Source organism: Mixophyes fleayi, chromosome 3 (assembly GCF_038048845.1).
Source record: "Mixophyes fleayi isolate aMixFle1 chromosome 3, aMixFle1.hap1, whole genome shotgun sequence".
NCBI classification, from domain to species: Eukaryota; Metazoa; Chordata; class Amphibia; order Anura; family Limnodynastidae; genus Mixophyes; species Mixophyes fleayi.
Window position 1 is genome coordinate 280,129,894 of NC_134404.1, and position 16,344 is coordinate 280,146,237.

The 16,344-nt window shown below is 40.6% G+C and overlaps 1 protein-coding gene across 1 annotated transcript in view; it reads right to left on the reverse strand.

The window, feature by feature from the left end:
• LOC142144598 (proton-coupled folate transporter-like) overlaps nucleotides 1-16,344 on the reverse strand; it is a 292,308-nt gene that overhangs the window by 102,037 nt on the left and 173,927 nt on the right. Inside the window, exon 5 of the mRNA XM_075203675.1 lies at nucleotides 8,249-8,332. Coding sequence (XP_075059776.1) covers nucleotides 8,249-8,332 — 84 coding nt within the window. The remainder of the gene's footprint in view (nucleotides 1-8,248; nucleotides 8,333-16,344) is intronic.

Sequence of the window (16,344 nt, forward strand, 5' to 3'; positions counted from 1 at the left end):
CCCAGGAAAAAGATTAGGGGCTAGATTTACTAAGCTGCGAGTTTGAAAAAGTGGGGATGTTGCCTATAGCAACCAATCAGATTCTAGCTTTCATTTATTTAGTACCTTCTACAAAATGACAGCTAGAATCTGATTGGTTACTATAGGCAACATCCCCACTTTTTCAAACCCGCAGCTTAGTAAATCTAGCCCTAGGTGTGGTTTGAAAAAAACTGTTTTTTTAATATTTCCTGATTTCACCAATGAAGTGCAGAAGAAATATTGCTCATTCACCTGTCTGTGAGAGAGAGACTTGAAATATGCAATGTTTTTTCCTGCTTGACTACAGTTATGACATAGCTAGCTGGTCCACTTCTCTTGACTGGATGATGTTTTTGACTGCTTCAATTTGCTGCCTGTACAAATCTCAGTAACATAAATTACATACCTTCAGGATATTAACCATTGCATTTTTTATGTTTACTTGTTTTCTTAATATGCCATAATATTTTCCTATCAATATGTACCTTCATTCATGCATAACAGAGTTAGTCCCATAGATTGTAAGCTTGCAAGAAGAGCCTTCTTACATCTCTGTGTTTGTATTACTCAGTATTGTTTTATTACTATGTTTGTTCCCAATTGTGAAGCGTGACGGTGTTTTTCTGGTGCTATATAAATAAATGCTACTGCTGCTGATGAAAGTCTAGTCAATTTATAGTTATGTATAAAGTTATTTGCTTTAGACTGACCTTCATGTTCTCATTGCTATTATTTGGTAAGTTGTCATAGGCATCTTCTAATTAGAGATGTGGGTTTGCATATAGTTGTGCTATGTTGTCTGTTCAATACAACCACAGTTTTGCCACCCTCTCTACCTCCAAGAGAGTGTGTAGATCTTAACATTGTTTCCATGTGCTTCTTTGACCCTTTTCATGACACATATGTGCAATTTGAATTACGTGGTATTGCTCTCATCCATAGAGTGAGTTATTTTGAATATTATTGTATGTCAAGGTCTGTGCATTCCTGAGTTAATGACTAAAGTATTTATACTTACACACTGTGTACAGTATCTAGCATTTGTCTGTTTATCCTTTAGAGAAAGTTGACATTTTCAATTATTTCCAATGACATTTTTCTCTTACATTACTCCAGAGCAGTGGAAAGCAAAAGCTTGTGTTATTGTCTTAATAGTCTCCCAGGCAAAAGAAATGCTGGCTTCAGGACAGGCTTCAGATTAGCAGATTTGTACTTTGATGTGTGACAATAACTGGTATGCTGGGTTATTTTTCTATATTTTTCTATATTATATCAATTTTATTAATAATGACCACAAATGATAGAGGTAACTATAGCTGTTTACGATTGAGCGAGGAAAACACAATAATAATAATAATTCAATGATAATAATAATATAATGTTAATAATGAATCTTTTTTTTTTTATATCAAAGCTGTAGTAGTCTCCATACAAAAGCAGAGTGCTAAAAGATATTTAGGACATAAAATATGCTAAATCCTATATAGATAAAGTCAAGGCACTAGACATTATCACTCGTACAAAACAGCGGGACTTTAACTTCTATGATCAAATTAAAGGCACAACTTCCAAACATAATTGAATCTTATTAATAACTATTTCAACTCTATAACTGTACTATCTTTTCCCCCTGATCTGCCAGCCTCATTAGATATTCCCAGCAAAGAATAACTCTATTACCAAGAAAGTCTTCAAGAAAAATTCCTGTCCCAGATGGTCTCTCAAGTTATTGTAAAGAATTCACTTACTAACTATTCAAAATGCTCACACAAATTACATACTCAGATATCGAAACACCTAAAATAGGCAAATGCCTCATTGTATAAGCTATAGACCCATTATATTAATTTATTGTGACCTCAAACTATATTCTAAACTTCAGCAAAAAGTTAACCATTCTTTATTTGGACTATGATAAACCCTGGAATATATAAGTTTTTTTTAAGGCTATGGAGGCTAAAGAAAATATTACTAAATAAATCACATACATGGGCCAATGACCATTTAAATGGATACTGCAAAATGTTGTTTGGCCTTTTGTGAACCAGATCTTAGTCGAGTTTGAAATGGGCACAAAATCAGCTGCTAAAAACAGGGCAAAGGACCAATCTGTTTCTGATAAATAACAAAACCAGTCAGGGATTTATCTCTTGCCATTAATCTCTTATTATGCATGTAGGCTTTGGCATCTGCCAATGTTCTCGCATGAAATGCATTAATCTTTTTCTTAACATACATTTGGTGATTGCCTCCATTTTTTTCTTTCTAGACACGATAGTGCAAGGTGTCTACCTTTGTTTTCCCAAACAGGCTCCAACATTCCATGATATAGAGAAACAACAATTGAGATGCGAGCAGCAGCAGATAGTGAAAGCTGCAAGAACATGTAGAGGGAAGCAGGACAATCTGCCAACTGTCCAGATTTGGGAGGCAAGGACACTTGAGAAGTATGTCCCACTTTACCCTGCTCTGCTCATGAAGGGGAATGCTGCTTGCACTGAACAGTAGAGCACACAGCATTGCATGTGTATTTGTAAAGGAGGGAATAGGATTGGAGAGTGGCCCAGCATTTGCTAAAATTATAGTCACTCTCCTTGTATGATGGTCAGGCCCACTCTGGTGGCATGACCTGGAAACCTCCCTCTAGAAATGGTGTGCTTGCCCCTAAATGCCACATTGTTGACAGTAGTTCTCATTGTGACATCACACACTGTCCTACAGCCAAGGAGCTGTAAATCTCAAGACTAAACTTCCCTACTCGCTCTGCAGGACGTTTCCATCTGATAGATGTCAGCAGCACAGCATAGGTAAGTACAGTGGGCTGGGGGTGTCAATTTGTCTTGAGGGGTCAATGTGTCTGGGGTGTGGCGTGTAGTGATGTGGCGTGGCTGTAGAGGCGTGATGTGCCTGGGGGCTGGTGTAATAAATGCAATGTTTTATTATAATGTATATATCATATTCGACATGATGTGGTTGGAGGATGGTGTGATATGACTAAATTTCCCCATCTGGACAGGAACCTGAGGTCATTTATGAGATGGGTTCCTGTACTCATCTACCTTGCAGTTTGTGTTTAAGTAAAAAACAAGTGTTGTCATGGCTCTCTGGTATATCAAACAATATTATCACACAAAAACAATAGTGATGATAAACTTAAGAAATGTTTATTGTTACTAAAAGCAGGTTTTACTAAAAGCAGGTTAGGATCTAATTGGCTGAAGGGCCAGGCAAGGCATACAATAAAAGTCCAGAAATAATATTCATAAATAAAGTCCTTCAAACTTGCCAGATTCAAGGTTCCAGAAATGCAGAGTAGTCAGACTATCTGTTGGGTCAGGGTACCAGAAAATCAGGAGTGAGGTCAGGAATATAAAAAGTCAAAAAGCCAGATTATGCAGGAACCAGGAAGAACAAAAAGATCAAGAGCTGCAAACACAATGATCCAGAGCTGCAAACACACACAATGATCCAGCAAGGTTTGATTGCCAAGGGTGAGTATTTACAGCTGAGTGAGGAGCTCAGCTGCTTCCAGGACACACAATCCCCATAGCGACCACTGGTGGGGAAAATACAGCACTGCACCTGTAAAACTTAGTGCAGAAAAGCATCAGGCCATAACAAGTGTTCCGTTTTATTTTACTTTTAAACAGAACTGCAATGGAAAATTAAAGTAACATTGAACACTATCTTTATTTTAATATTTTAGGTTTAGCTGTCTCTCAAGAAGCAAGTGTAAAAACAAATCTAAAGTCAAGCTATTTATAAAAGTACAGTATCATGCTCTGGTTCCGCATATGGGCACCTGTCTCGTTACCTGCCTCTCACTGATCTTGAAACTGGCAAGTTCTGGCGTCAGGCTCACACCATACATTGCTCTACAGTCAGATCTGTGAAGGTGAAGGGTCTGTTTCCCTTCAGGACCTCCTCCATTTTCCTTATTGGTTAAGAGTTACTTGAGCACTATTTAAACCTCCTGGATTCACCTGTCTGATGCCTGTTCTTCAAGCTCACTTCCTGCAGCCTATGGTTCTGGTTTCTGTTCTCTTTGTGGCTTGTCTGTGTTCCAGTCTGCTCTCAGCTCGTGGCCTGTGTTGAACTATCGCTGCTCCAGTATCTGTATTACCATCTCCAAAGTAATTTATTGTGACAGCCTCAGTTCTCTTATCGCTACCACTCAGAGCCACTACTACATCTGTGACTCATCAGCTGTTGTCCACAAATTACCATAATTACCTCCAACTCTTCTCAGCTTCTGCTCGACATAGAATCACCGCTGTTTCAAGTATGTCAGTTATCAACTTCTGAATACTACACCGTGTCAGCATCGGTTCTCTCTCTACTGACGTTCAAGCTTCTATTGTTCCTAGGATTCCTCCATTGTAGTTGTAAGTATCCATTGCTGCATTCTCCTCTGTGGCCATCAGTATATATTACCACTGTTCCTGTGTCTCTACAACTCACCTGCTGGTACCAGTGTTACTTCTTGCATCTCCTGGCTCCTCCACATCATTCTGCTGTTCACTCACTCACGGGACTGCGACCTGCAGGTTTGGTGCCGCTAAGACCATACTTACTTGCGGGGGTTTCTGTTGAAGACCACCTTCCTGTTAGACTCCGTGCCCGTGGGTGGGCCTAGTCATACTCAGCAGTGCCTAGGGATCTATTTCCAGTATTGCCAAACGTGACATACAGTACCTAAAAGTGCATTTTATTTTTATAGTTTTGCTGTAGATCGCAAAACTAACTTTAATACTCATCTTACTTAACATTGTGTGAAAAACAAACATTCTTAACTACAAACTTGACAGTCCATTAGAAACCTGAACTTGATAAAGGGAAACCAACCACATAAAGCTGCTCATGTAGGACCTGATTCATTAGGTCATGTATTCTGATTGCAACCCGCTCTTAGAATATGACGCCTGTATTTTGGATTTGCGTGTAGGGGGATTTTCCACACTGTCATGGTAAACACCTGTACAGTACAAATAGATCTTGTGTCTGTTTTTTTTTCATTCAGCTTTGCATGTTCCTCCATAGAGGTTCCTACATAGAGAAGCCAGAGTCCGGTCATTTCTTAATGGTTTTTTTTTTTTGCCAAGCCGGTTCCAGTGGAATTATTATGGGTCTGGGACTGAAGAATAGAAGATCTCTATAGCCATTTTGGAATATTATGGGGTCCTTTGGACCGAAGAAAGATGTTTGTCATGGATATTTGTAATATATTTTTGGGGGGCTTTATTTTCTTTTTAGCTACTCCTGGACCTGGAATGGTATTTTTCTGGACACCTACAGGTCCTTTGGGAATATTTTGGTTTTGATTTGAGTATGGAATCAAGCCTTATTGGATTGCAAGTTTACAAGATTGGATGTAGACATCTAATGGTAAGTATGTTGTATTATTTTTAATAAAGAGATGTGTGTTTATAAAGATGTTGTTGTGTTTTATTTAACATTTTACTTTGTGGCACTACACATAACAGTAGGCACTGTGTGTCAGGGCATGGTGGTACTTGTGGTTCTCCAAGTGTTAGCATGCCCTGATTGTTAGTGGCACCCCAGGCTTGCTGAGACTCGTAGTTCCACAAAATAAAATGGTGTTTTTAACTTTTTCATACATTACACTCATTTTATTACCCTAAACCTACTGCCCCAGGGGTGTAGGAAGAGCCCTAGTGCTTTCAGCATGGGGCTGGTTCTTCTTAGAGTAGGGACCCGTATCTTTTTTTGCGGACCCCACTCCCTAAAGAATCCAGCCCAATGCTGAACAGCCTGATGTTGGTTTGGCATTATGGCAGGGGGGCCACTGCTACATGATCCCTTGCTAAAGTGCCACCCACCCTGGTTGGTTGGCCTTGTGCTAGTTGCTGTAAAATCGTGTCGACCCCGTGCCGCCCCCCCTTTCCCCCCCAATTTTGCCTCAACCAACACAAGCCTGGCAGAACTAGGGTTAATAGCATTAGGAGGGGGGCACACATTTAAATTTTTTTGAACATTCTGTTTTTTAACACTTTATATAGTCGGCAGGTCAGGTGGCTGTAATGCCGGCCGACCCGCCGGCTGACTCAGACTAGCGCCAGAGCTGGAGCAAGAGCTATGGCAGGATCAGGTGGTTACTTCCACGGCCATAGGACATGGCTGCATGCACTCGCACAGTGCACACACTGTACAGTTGCTACAGTCACACATCCATTCCCCACCCGATCACTCACTTTTAACATAGGCTGTAGCAAGTCCCCTTTTCTGTGCATTAGGGCACGGAAAAAGGCTATTTTGACATGCATATCTGCAGTTTCTGAGCATGGGTAGAGTGATTTTGAGTGCAATAAACTGGCTGACACCTTTACCTAATGAATCAGATGGTAGAGTTGGGTGGTTTTCTTATTATTAACGTAACCTATGCATTTCCGTACTGAGCATGTGCAGCAAAATGAGTACACATATCTACGTATGCAGATTTGGCCACATCTTACACTTGCGACTTATGCCTGGAGAGGCAGAATAAGCAAAGAAAGAAGCAGCTATGGACAGAGTACAGTAAGGGCATGTTCATGTAACTGCATATGAGGTAGACCAGGTTGCAGGCACAGATACACCTGTCAGAAGGTGTATCTCTTGCAGGTGCATTGAAAAGCAATGATGATGATGATAATAATCAACAGCACCAGGTAGCTGCTTCTGATTGGCTGACTGATTTTACTTTCCAGCAGATTCAGTAGCTACTTAGGGCTAGATTTACTAAGCTGCGGGTTTGAAAAAGTGGGGATGTTGCCTATAGCAACCAATCAGATTCTAGCTGTCATTTTGTAGAATGTACTAAATAAATAAAAGCTAGAATCTGATTGGTTGCTATAGGCAACATCCCCACTTTTTCAAACCCGCGGCTTAGTAAATCTAGCCCTTAGTGTTGCAGCTAGTCACATAACCTTTTATTTACATTCCTTAACTGATATTTCCATTTAGACTACGGCAGAACAGAGGATTTCCATTCGATTTTTAAAAGGGAAAATATTTGTATTTAATTTCATTTCCCTAAATTTAATTTTCATTTGCATTTATATGCAATCAGATTTTATATGGTAATGCAACTTTCACATTTACTAATAACACTGTCAAAACATTATTCTCGGCTGTTTAAATGACACTATGTTACTTTATCATATTGTATAAAATTATGGTAATACAAGTTTAAATTTTACTACTATCACTGTAAAGCCACATCTCTACACCTTTCTCAGGTAAACCTGGTGCATACGCAAGTATGATGTAGCTGGATACATCATGTGACGCGTCTGATCAAACATATGCACTTCAATTCATTTCTTCAGGTGTGTGTCTGTTTTTGACAGCTTTTCAATGGCATAATATCTAAATAATAAGCATAGTTGTGTACAATTGTAAAATTAATGTGTTATAATGTGCTTTAGACAAATTGCTAAATATTTCTATTTAATAATTAAATTTAAACTAAGACAATACACATTAAGTGTAACCCCCTGTCATTGTGTGTAGTGTTGAGGTACACAGGCTAGGCAGTGCCCTTCCTTCTCACCCCTGGCAATCTCCTGGTGTGGATGTAGATGACCCGAGGGTCCCCACACATGCAGGTCATTTTTGCACAGTCTCTGTGAAGATGTTGGGACACAGGTGATGTAACTCAGGCACGGGCTGGGAGAGGGAAGCCCGGGGGGGCACACAGACGGCCGCATCACATGACACGGGATGCGGCCGCGTCATTGATGATGCGGCCGCATCCCCTGTCATGTGATGCGGCCGCATCTCGTGTCATCAGGTGCGGCCGCGGGTAAAAATGTGGTATGTTGCATCTGGGGGGCGGCCGGCCAGCCTACCCCCCGGCCCTAACAGCGGTCTGACTGAGCGGCCCGCCCCTGATGTAACTTACTGGTGCAGTGCAATTAGACGTCTCAATAATGTGGTCGTCAGACCATCTCTATATTGCAAAATTATCTCTTTATTTACACTCCTCCTTTACCCCAGCACATTCTTGAACTGTTGCAGTAATATGTGCAGATCCTATATACATCTCCTGTTTTCTCCTGCACAGTGTTTAAGGGCTACATGGACAGAATATTAATGGGGCAGTCACATCCAAAATGGTGGTTCTCTAGCTCACCCTTTCACCCCTCTCTTTTTCACAGTAGTGTTCACCCACCATTAAAATAGAGTACATAATAAAGAGAAAGTATAATTTATGCTTTGACTGTACCTTGTTCATTTGGACGTGCTATCTTAGAGGACAGTGATCGTAGAACAGCGACAGTAAATCCACTTGGAGCATGTAATACACCACCTATAAAATATAAAAAAATAATTGATATTTTGAGCTGTCACTTTCAACTACAAATATTTAATGAAATAAACATTTTTACCAGCACTAGATACAATCGCCATTTCTAGTAATGCAGATAATCAATTCAATTCACAGTGCCTTGCGTACAAGAAAGAAAACCTATTCCCCTCCGCAACTGATACTAACTAACCAAGAATATAGTTCAAGCAATAAAGGCAGCTGACTTGCACTTAGGCTATGGGGGCAAGCCTATGATGCCTGTCTCTCTCACAGGTCAAGACAATAACATGCTAATACTTTATATGATATAGTGATCTTAGCCTTGTTCCTTTGTATGGTTATTAAACCCCTTGGGAGTTTCTAATAACCTTATCATTTACAGGACAGGACTGTACTTGTTCACTTTCTGTATCTTACATTACACTACATATACTTTCTCTTCTGTAACTAAGTGGCAGACCTTGAATTACATTTGTAGCAGTTTATATTATCTGGTGCTGTGTAGGTAATTTTGAATATAGTTGATTTTATTAATTTAGTTTAATTTGTGAGATCCTTTTAAAATATGTTACATTTAATATAACCTATTGTTACACCACATTTTACAAGTTGCTGGAGAGACTTCTTTTATACAAGGTCATATTTTCCTTTTAATAGCTAGAATGATCATCAACTCAGCAATATTCATGATTGAGAAACAATGATACATTGTCATAACGCTGATGTCAGCACAAAAGCTCAAGAGAGAAGCTGAAAGAATGATTACAGCCTTAAAAAGAACCGTGTTTAAAATTTACTGGCATAAATTCACCCACCATTAACCAGCCTTAATATAGTAAAAAGGAGGTAATAAAATTTTAATATTTGACATCACCGAACATCAGAAAGCTATTATGACTTTATTGCTATAGTATGTTATAATAATAAATTAGAGGTTCAAGAATTTGGGAAGCTGCAGTTACGGCACTACATTTATGGGGTACACAAGATGTCTTATTATTTAACTTATCATATACTGTATGTTTATTTAAAATAGTAGATTTAGTGATATGATTTATATAATGTTACTGAAGAAAATTGTAAAATCTTTGTTGCATCTTTCAACATTTGTTTGCAGATGAAGCAGTTTTGGTTGAACTGAATAGTAGCAGGTAGTGCTGCCTGGAACACCATGCCCACTCCCATTTTATTACAAACATTACATAGGGCCACAAAGTGCTCCTATGTGGAGTTTGAATGCACCAAGTAACTGCAGTTAGGCTGGGTATACTACCGTTGTTTCAGCCAACAAAGTACCGATCGTCGTTTCATTTTATTGTTCAGCAGAGCTATAAATCTCTTTCCAACTAGATCCTAAAGTGTGTATGAAATCACGACAAATTGCACGACCAACTGCTGATAATTCCTCAAGCAATGACTCCTTTCTGGGCGTGTATATTTACATTTCTGTTGTTGTCTCTACCTCTACCTTTGATTTCCTATTATATTTATTTATAAAATACAATGCCATAATATTCATATATTTATGTGTATTGATTGTACATATCATGGACAGTGAAACCTCTGCGTATATAACTTTCTTAAAGTAATGGGTGAGTGGCTAGCAACTTAAATAGATGTGTATTGCATATGTCTCCTTGCATGATTAGACACATCTGTCCATCTTGTCTGGACCAAAGGAATGAGCTGTGTATTGCATAGATGTGTATTGAACATGTTAATTGGTTTTTCCTGTATTTGAAGTCTAACTCCCATTGTCTAACTCCCATTGTCCCATAGATTGTAAGCTTTCGAGCAGGGTTCTCTTACCTCTCTGTCTATATGTATTTATTAACCAGTATTGTCTTATTAATGTTTGTTCCCAATTGTAAAGCGCTACGGAATTTGCTGGCGCTATATAAATAAATGATGATGATGATGATGATATCTTTCATGAAAGTTCGCTAAATAAAACCACAATGTTGTTATCAATAGCATTTATTTTTAAGCAATATCCACTGAAATGGATGTAACAAAAAAAATAGCAGAACTTAATTCTTAATTCTAACATGTTTAACATTTATGCTCTCAATTTAAAAACACATATGTATGGCCCAAATATATGGGACTCTCATTGTTTAGAGTAGGACCACCCTATTAGCAAAAGCACCTTGGCGTGGTGGGTGGCTTCAACATACATTTGCAAATGTGTGCAACTGAGACTTTTGCATTTTTATCTACAGTAGAAATAGCAGATCTGTTGCTGGCTATAGCAGTGTGCTGGGGGAATTTGTCTATGTTTAACATTTAACCTGGCTGCTGCTTTCTAACATGTCCAACTTTTATATATTTGAAACAATTCCAGATAATTTTTCTCCAGGTTGTGGAACTTTTTCTTAACATCCCTAATGTTTCCTTTCAATCCTTTAAAATATTCGTTCAGCTTTTCCATCATCTTGACCACACCTTTCCCATTACCGGAATTACTATAAATTTTACTACGTGTTGCATCCCTTTCTCCTTTTGAGCTTTTCATCAGATATGATGATGGTATCTATGTGAAGAAAGGACAACTATTTTAATTATGTTTAATGAAGAAATGGAACAGAACATTGTTTTTACCAGAGGGACTAATACTATTTGCTCACCTTGAACACTGCTTGAAATCACTTTATGCCAGTGGATCCCAAAGTTTTTCAGTTCAAGGCAGCCTTAGGGTCACCATAAATTTTTCAAGGCACCCCTAGCCAAAATAATTACCAAGTAGTCCCCCGACTTGCTTACTTGGCCCTGGCTGAAGCACACATGTGAGATCGCCGAGGCACCCCAGGGAGCCTAGGCGCACAGTTTGGGAACCACTGGTTTATGCGGATGCCCCTCTTGGGTCTGCTTAAGAATGCTACCATACTAGTCCATACCGACTGAAATATAGACATTTTTTTTAATAGAACAGGGTGCACCTTACATCTTCTTACATTTTTTAATGGTTTTTAATTGCTTTCATTCGGAGTCTGCTATAATGCCCCGCCATCTGACACCTTTCCATTTTTTCCAATGTCCACAAATAGGAATTCATAGTTGGCATTACTATGGCCATCAGAATAATGCAAAATAATCCTTTATAGTTGTAGCAATAGGATTCACTTTTTGATGGTGGCATAATTCTAATGCTTGCCATCAATGGCACACAGTTTGGGATATTCAACAGTTTCAAAATCTTCCGCAATAAAGTGCCATTGTTCAACAGTTGAAGGAAATCGAAAGAGAATGATTGTTCAAATACTACATTGGTACATGCAGGTAATGTTATACTAACTAGTAATGTTTTCATTACACAGCCTGCTGTCATATCTGAGGCTGCAATCTCTGATGTGGCAGAGCATGCATGCCAGACAGCTGACAGTAGACAGCCAGGACAAAACAGATATACCCACAAAGCCATAAGGGGTTCAAAGTGACAGGAGGAGAAAAAAAAGGAGCATGATCTCAAGCAAAGTTATGTGCTGGCACAAAAGATGATAGAGTCTGAAACCCAACTGATGTCACAACAATGACAAGACAAATTTGATCTGCTAGTGGCAACTCTTGCAAGCAAAATGAGAAATGCAAGTAGTGAAATGCAAATAGAGATGTAACGTTTGGTGTTTGACATAATTTGGGAGATCTCTCACCAGACACTGTATTAACACAAACTCCCTGTCATGTATTGGGAATCAGGATGGGCCTCGAAGTCTGCTCAGGTGGATACTACCCCGAGAGAGACACAGAGTCTAAAGGAAGAAAGGTTTTCACCAGGGATCAAAGGGATATGGACTTAGCGGCTCTCTAACAGAAGGCCGAGGTCCGGTAGGGGGGGCGATCGGCGAGACTAAATGAATGGACAGGAGATAAAGAAGATAATGCAGATATGTCAGAGTCCTGAGGTCCTGAAGAACGGGAAGCCCTCGAGCAGGATCAGAGGTGATGCACAAGGATCTGCAGAGTGGCAGCAGCGGCTTGATTGCGAGGATACAGAAGTATACATGAGGACAACAGATTGCAGGATGAAGAAACACTGATGTCCTCATGAGCTGGAAACCCTGGAGCAGGATCAGAGGGGATGTGCAACAATCTGCAGCGTGGTTGCTGAATCTAACGAAAAATAAGGTGGAAGCAATAAAGGAGGAGACATCCTAACAGGTAAGGAGACCTGAAGATCCTGCATCTTAGTAGGGAGGCAGGTGCTTTAAATAGACAGGGCTGACAGGCAATTAGCTAATGAAGTGAATGCAGGAAGTTTTGAAAAGACCAGGTGTGCGCATGCTCAGTTCAGACCAGCAAGAGAATGCAGGGAGTGAAAACCAGAATGAATGGTAAACTGGTGCAATGTGTGATACCCCCCACACACAGGAGCAAAGACATTTCAGGCCGACCCAATCATATACCATTTGGCCACTACCACTCCACATGCAACAACCCGTCATGGGAGGTTAATCTGCTACCATGGCAGCCTACAGGACTTCTACACCAATGGGTAGAACAAGTACGCTACAGTATACGGGGAGTCCGTCACCATTTGAAAACAGGAAACATTTTCAATACGAACACCTGTGACACCTGTTTTTTTCTTTAATAATAATGTTTTTTATATTTTAATTTGCTTTTTGTGTGCCCTATTTAAATTAAAATATTTGCTCTACTTTCCTTTCTTCTGCTCATCTCTGGTCTGCAGGGCCAGATTAACCCTAGGGCTAACTGGACTACAGCCCAGGGGCCTCAGGCATCCAGGGGCCCCTTGAAAGTGCTCAACAGCATTATTGATCGATCGGGGGTGGGGGGTGCCCCCGGCCCGATCAATGCTGCTGAGCACTTTCACTGCGGTCCTTCCCTGGCGCGCTGTAGTCTCCTTACTGAGGAGATCTCGTGAGTCTCGCTCTCATGAGATCTTCTCAGTAAAGAGTGTACAGCACGCTGGGGAAGGACTGCAATGCCAGGAGAAGGAGGTAAGTGCCTTGGGGGCTGCTTGGACCACAAGGGGGGGCAAATCAGATCACAGAGGGGGGCCCTCATGGGGGAATTGAGGCCCCCTTATCCCAGGGGCCTCCATTCCCTTAATCCGGCCCTGCTGGTCTGCATACCAGAGCTGGGTCTCATACCCCTGTAGACCCAAATCAATGTTTGCCTTCAATTCTCATAAATATTTGTTCCACTTTCCAATTTTCACCCCATGTCTGATGTGCAGAAATGGGTTCTATATCCTGACAGCATATAGGAAAAGCAGTGCTTATACACAGGGGTGCTGAGAAAGGGACGGGTACAAATTACTGGTACCCGGCCTGCCTGGGGGGTCCAGACCCCATACAGTTAGGCATTTTTATTTTTTTATTTTTTTCACCAGTGGGTGGCGTGCTCACCCACAATTAGGTGGGGAGTGGTTTGTAAAGGGAGTGGGAGGGAGTGAGCTAACAGCTGTCAGCAGTTCCCAGTCCCCAGACAGTGACATAACGCACTGACCCAGCAGCCTGGAGAGGAAGGAGAAGGAATTCCAGCTTTGCACCAGCTCAGCTTAGGTAAATATGCTGGCCAGGGGGTGTGCTTATGGTGTGTCTGGGGGGCCTGTAATGTGAATTTGAGGGTGGCGTGTTAAATTTTGTGGTTTATTAAAATGTATATATTATATACTGCATGCTAAAAATTAAGAGACACTCAAAAACCCTCCAAATATATATATATATATATATAAATAAAAGATGTGCACACCTCTCTCAATTTTTATTGTGTGTTTGTCTTTGTATGGGGTTGCAGAGCCCCTAGAGACAGCCATTTCTCTTATACAGTTACAATTGTGTTTCATTATCTGACCATTTCCAAACATAAAGAAATCTGTGATTATTTTTGTCACACATATTTTACTTGTTATATAATTATATACTGCGTGATTTGTGCAGTGTACTGTGTTCACTAATTAATTTCCATATTTCATGTTTCATTTCAGGATCCATACAAGAATCCAGTACTAGGTTGTGAAAGCAGTAATAACAGGTAGGTGAGAGCAACACCATTTTAATACATAATGGGGGGACTTTCAATTGCTGGCAATGTGGCGCGTGGACATTGTCCCGCACACATTGCTAGCAATTGCAGTAGAAATTTCTGCCGTGAAGTGTCTCTCAGACGTCCCGGAGACACTTTGCAGCTAATTGAATTCCCCCCATAATGTCACGTGTAAAGAGAAGCAGCTACAGCCCATGTTGACCACGCCTCCATCACTATGTGACCAAGCCCCTTCGATGGTGCCACTGCATGGTGGCACGCATTCCTTCTCCTATGTGTTGAGGGGGGCCCAGAAAGTTTCAGTACCTTGGCCCCAAATTCCTCTTGGCTGCCCTGCTTATACAGCTCTACAGTTTTTTGGACTTTCTATTTTGTTTATGTGGTTTATAATATGTTTAGTTTCTATTTTAACAATTTTTTTTTAAAAAAAAACAGACTATTTCTTTTACCAACCTTCATATATTTTCCACACAGAACTTGTACGATAGCATCACAGGTCTCAGGTATGATCAAACCCAGAGCTTGAGGTGAAATTACTGTGCTGTATTTGAGATCAGCCAGTGTCCTTCCAGTGCCAAAATACCAGGCTAGCAACCAGTCTCTGCTCTGCAGATATGGGTCTCCTTAAATGGGTGTCCTCCTTCTGGATGAGGAGGGTGGCAAGATGGAACAGCTCCTGGAATGTGGGTTCATTCATCCTCCGGAAATTCCTGAAGTCATCAGGGTTGTGGTCTCATATCTCCTGTACAGGCGCGGACTGGGAGAGGGATGGCCAGGGGGCACACAGGCGGCCGCATCATATGACAGGGGATGCGGCCGCATCATTGATGACGCTGTCGCATCCTTTGTCATGTGATGCGGCCGCCTGTGCGCTGACACGGCCGCATCTGATGTCATCAGATGCGGCCGCGGGGGGAAAACTATGTTTTTTGTATCAGGGGGGCGGGCGGCCGGCCTACTCCCTGTCCCTAATAGCTGTCTGACCCAGCGGCCCAGGGGGCGGTTGCCCCCCTGCCCCCTGGGCCAGCCCGCCCCTGCTCCTGTAGCAGGGGCATATGAGAAAAAGAGTCTCTCCTCTGGAACCACTCTCTAGTCCAACAGGTCCAATTCTTTCTCCTTCTTTCCCTCCCGGTCTCTGCTTGCAGTGTTCTTGCCCTAGTAAATTGCAAAATACCACAAGCTTGTTTATATTATTAAAATACATCATAAATGTGCAGTTTCAAACAAACGTACACTATACACAAGGATGTGTTATAAAATGAATGGAGAGGATGTATTTCTATTTCCTGAATCTGAGTTTGGGGGAATTTTTTGCCGCTGATGTTCAATCCTTTATTTAAATTTCTTACGCATATCGCTTCAGGGAGACCATATATAGTTTCAGTGTGTGCGGATTTACAGTATTTTGACACAGCATTATGTCCGACAAAAATCGCTGGCTGGACGGTTATTTGGGCAAAAATAGTTTCAAACATGTATAGTGTGTACGCATGAATCTACCGACCGATCGGAAATTCAGTTGTAGGTAAAATCGTTGTAGACAACACATTGGTTGGAAAATTCTGTAGTGTATACCCAGTCTTAGCAAGCACTTGGTTCTGGTCTGCATTTTATTTTAATTGTGAAAACTGAGCTCCTGGAAGAAGCTTGACTGGGTGAACTTACACCTTTTTATGTTCATAACCTTTGTAAATATGAACCTGTAATAAGTTGACCTGAAGTTCATAACACCACGAGAGTAAGTGCATATTTAGTTTTTAGTTATCTTGGACAAAAAATTATAATAATACAAACAACAATAAGCAAAGAAAAAATACAAGCAAATCAACAATCCTAAAAACCTATAATTTTATATTAGCATCTGAATTAATGAATTACCTCAAAATAATGGATGTCTTTTATGATGAACAAACACAAAAATGCATGTCTCATTTTAGGCTTTTTTTTGGCATTTTATGCATAAATATATGTGCACATCAAACAACTTAATGCATTGACCT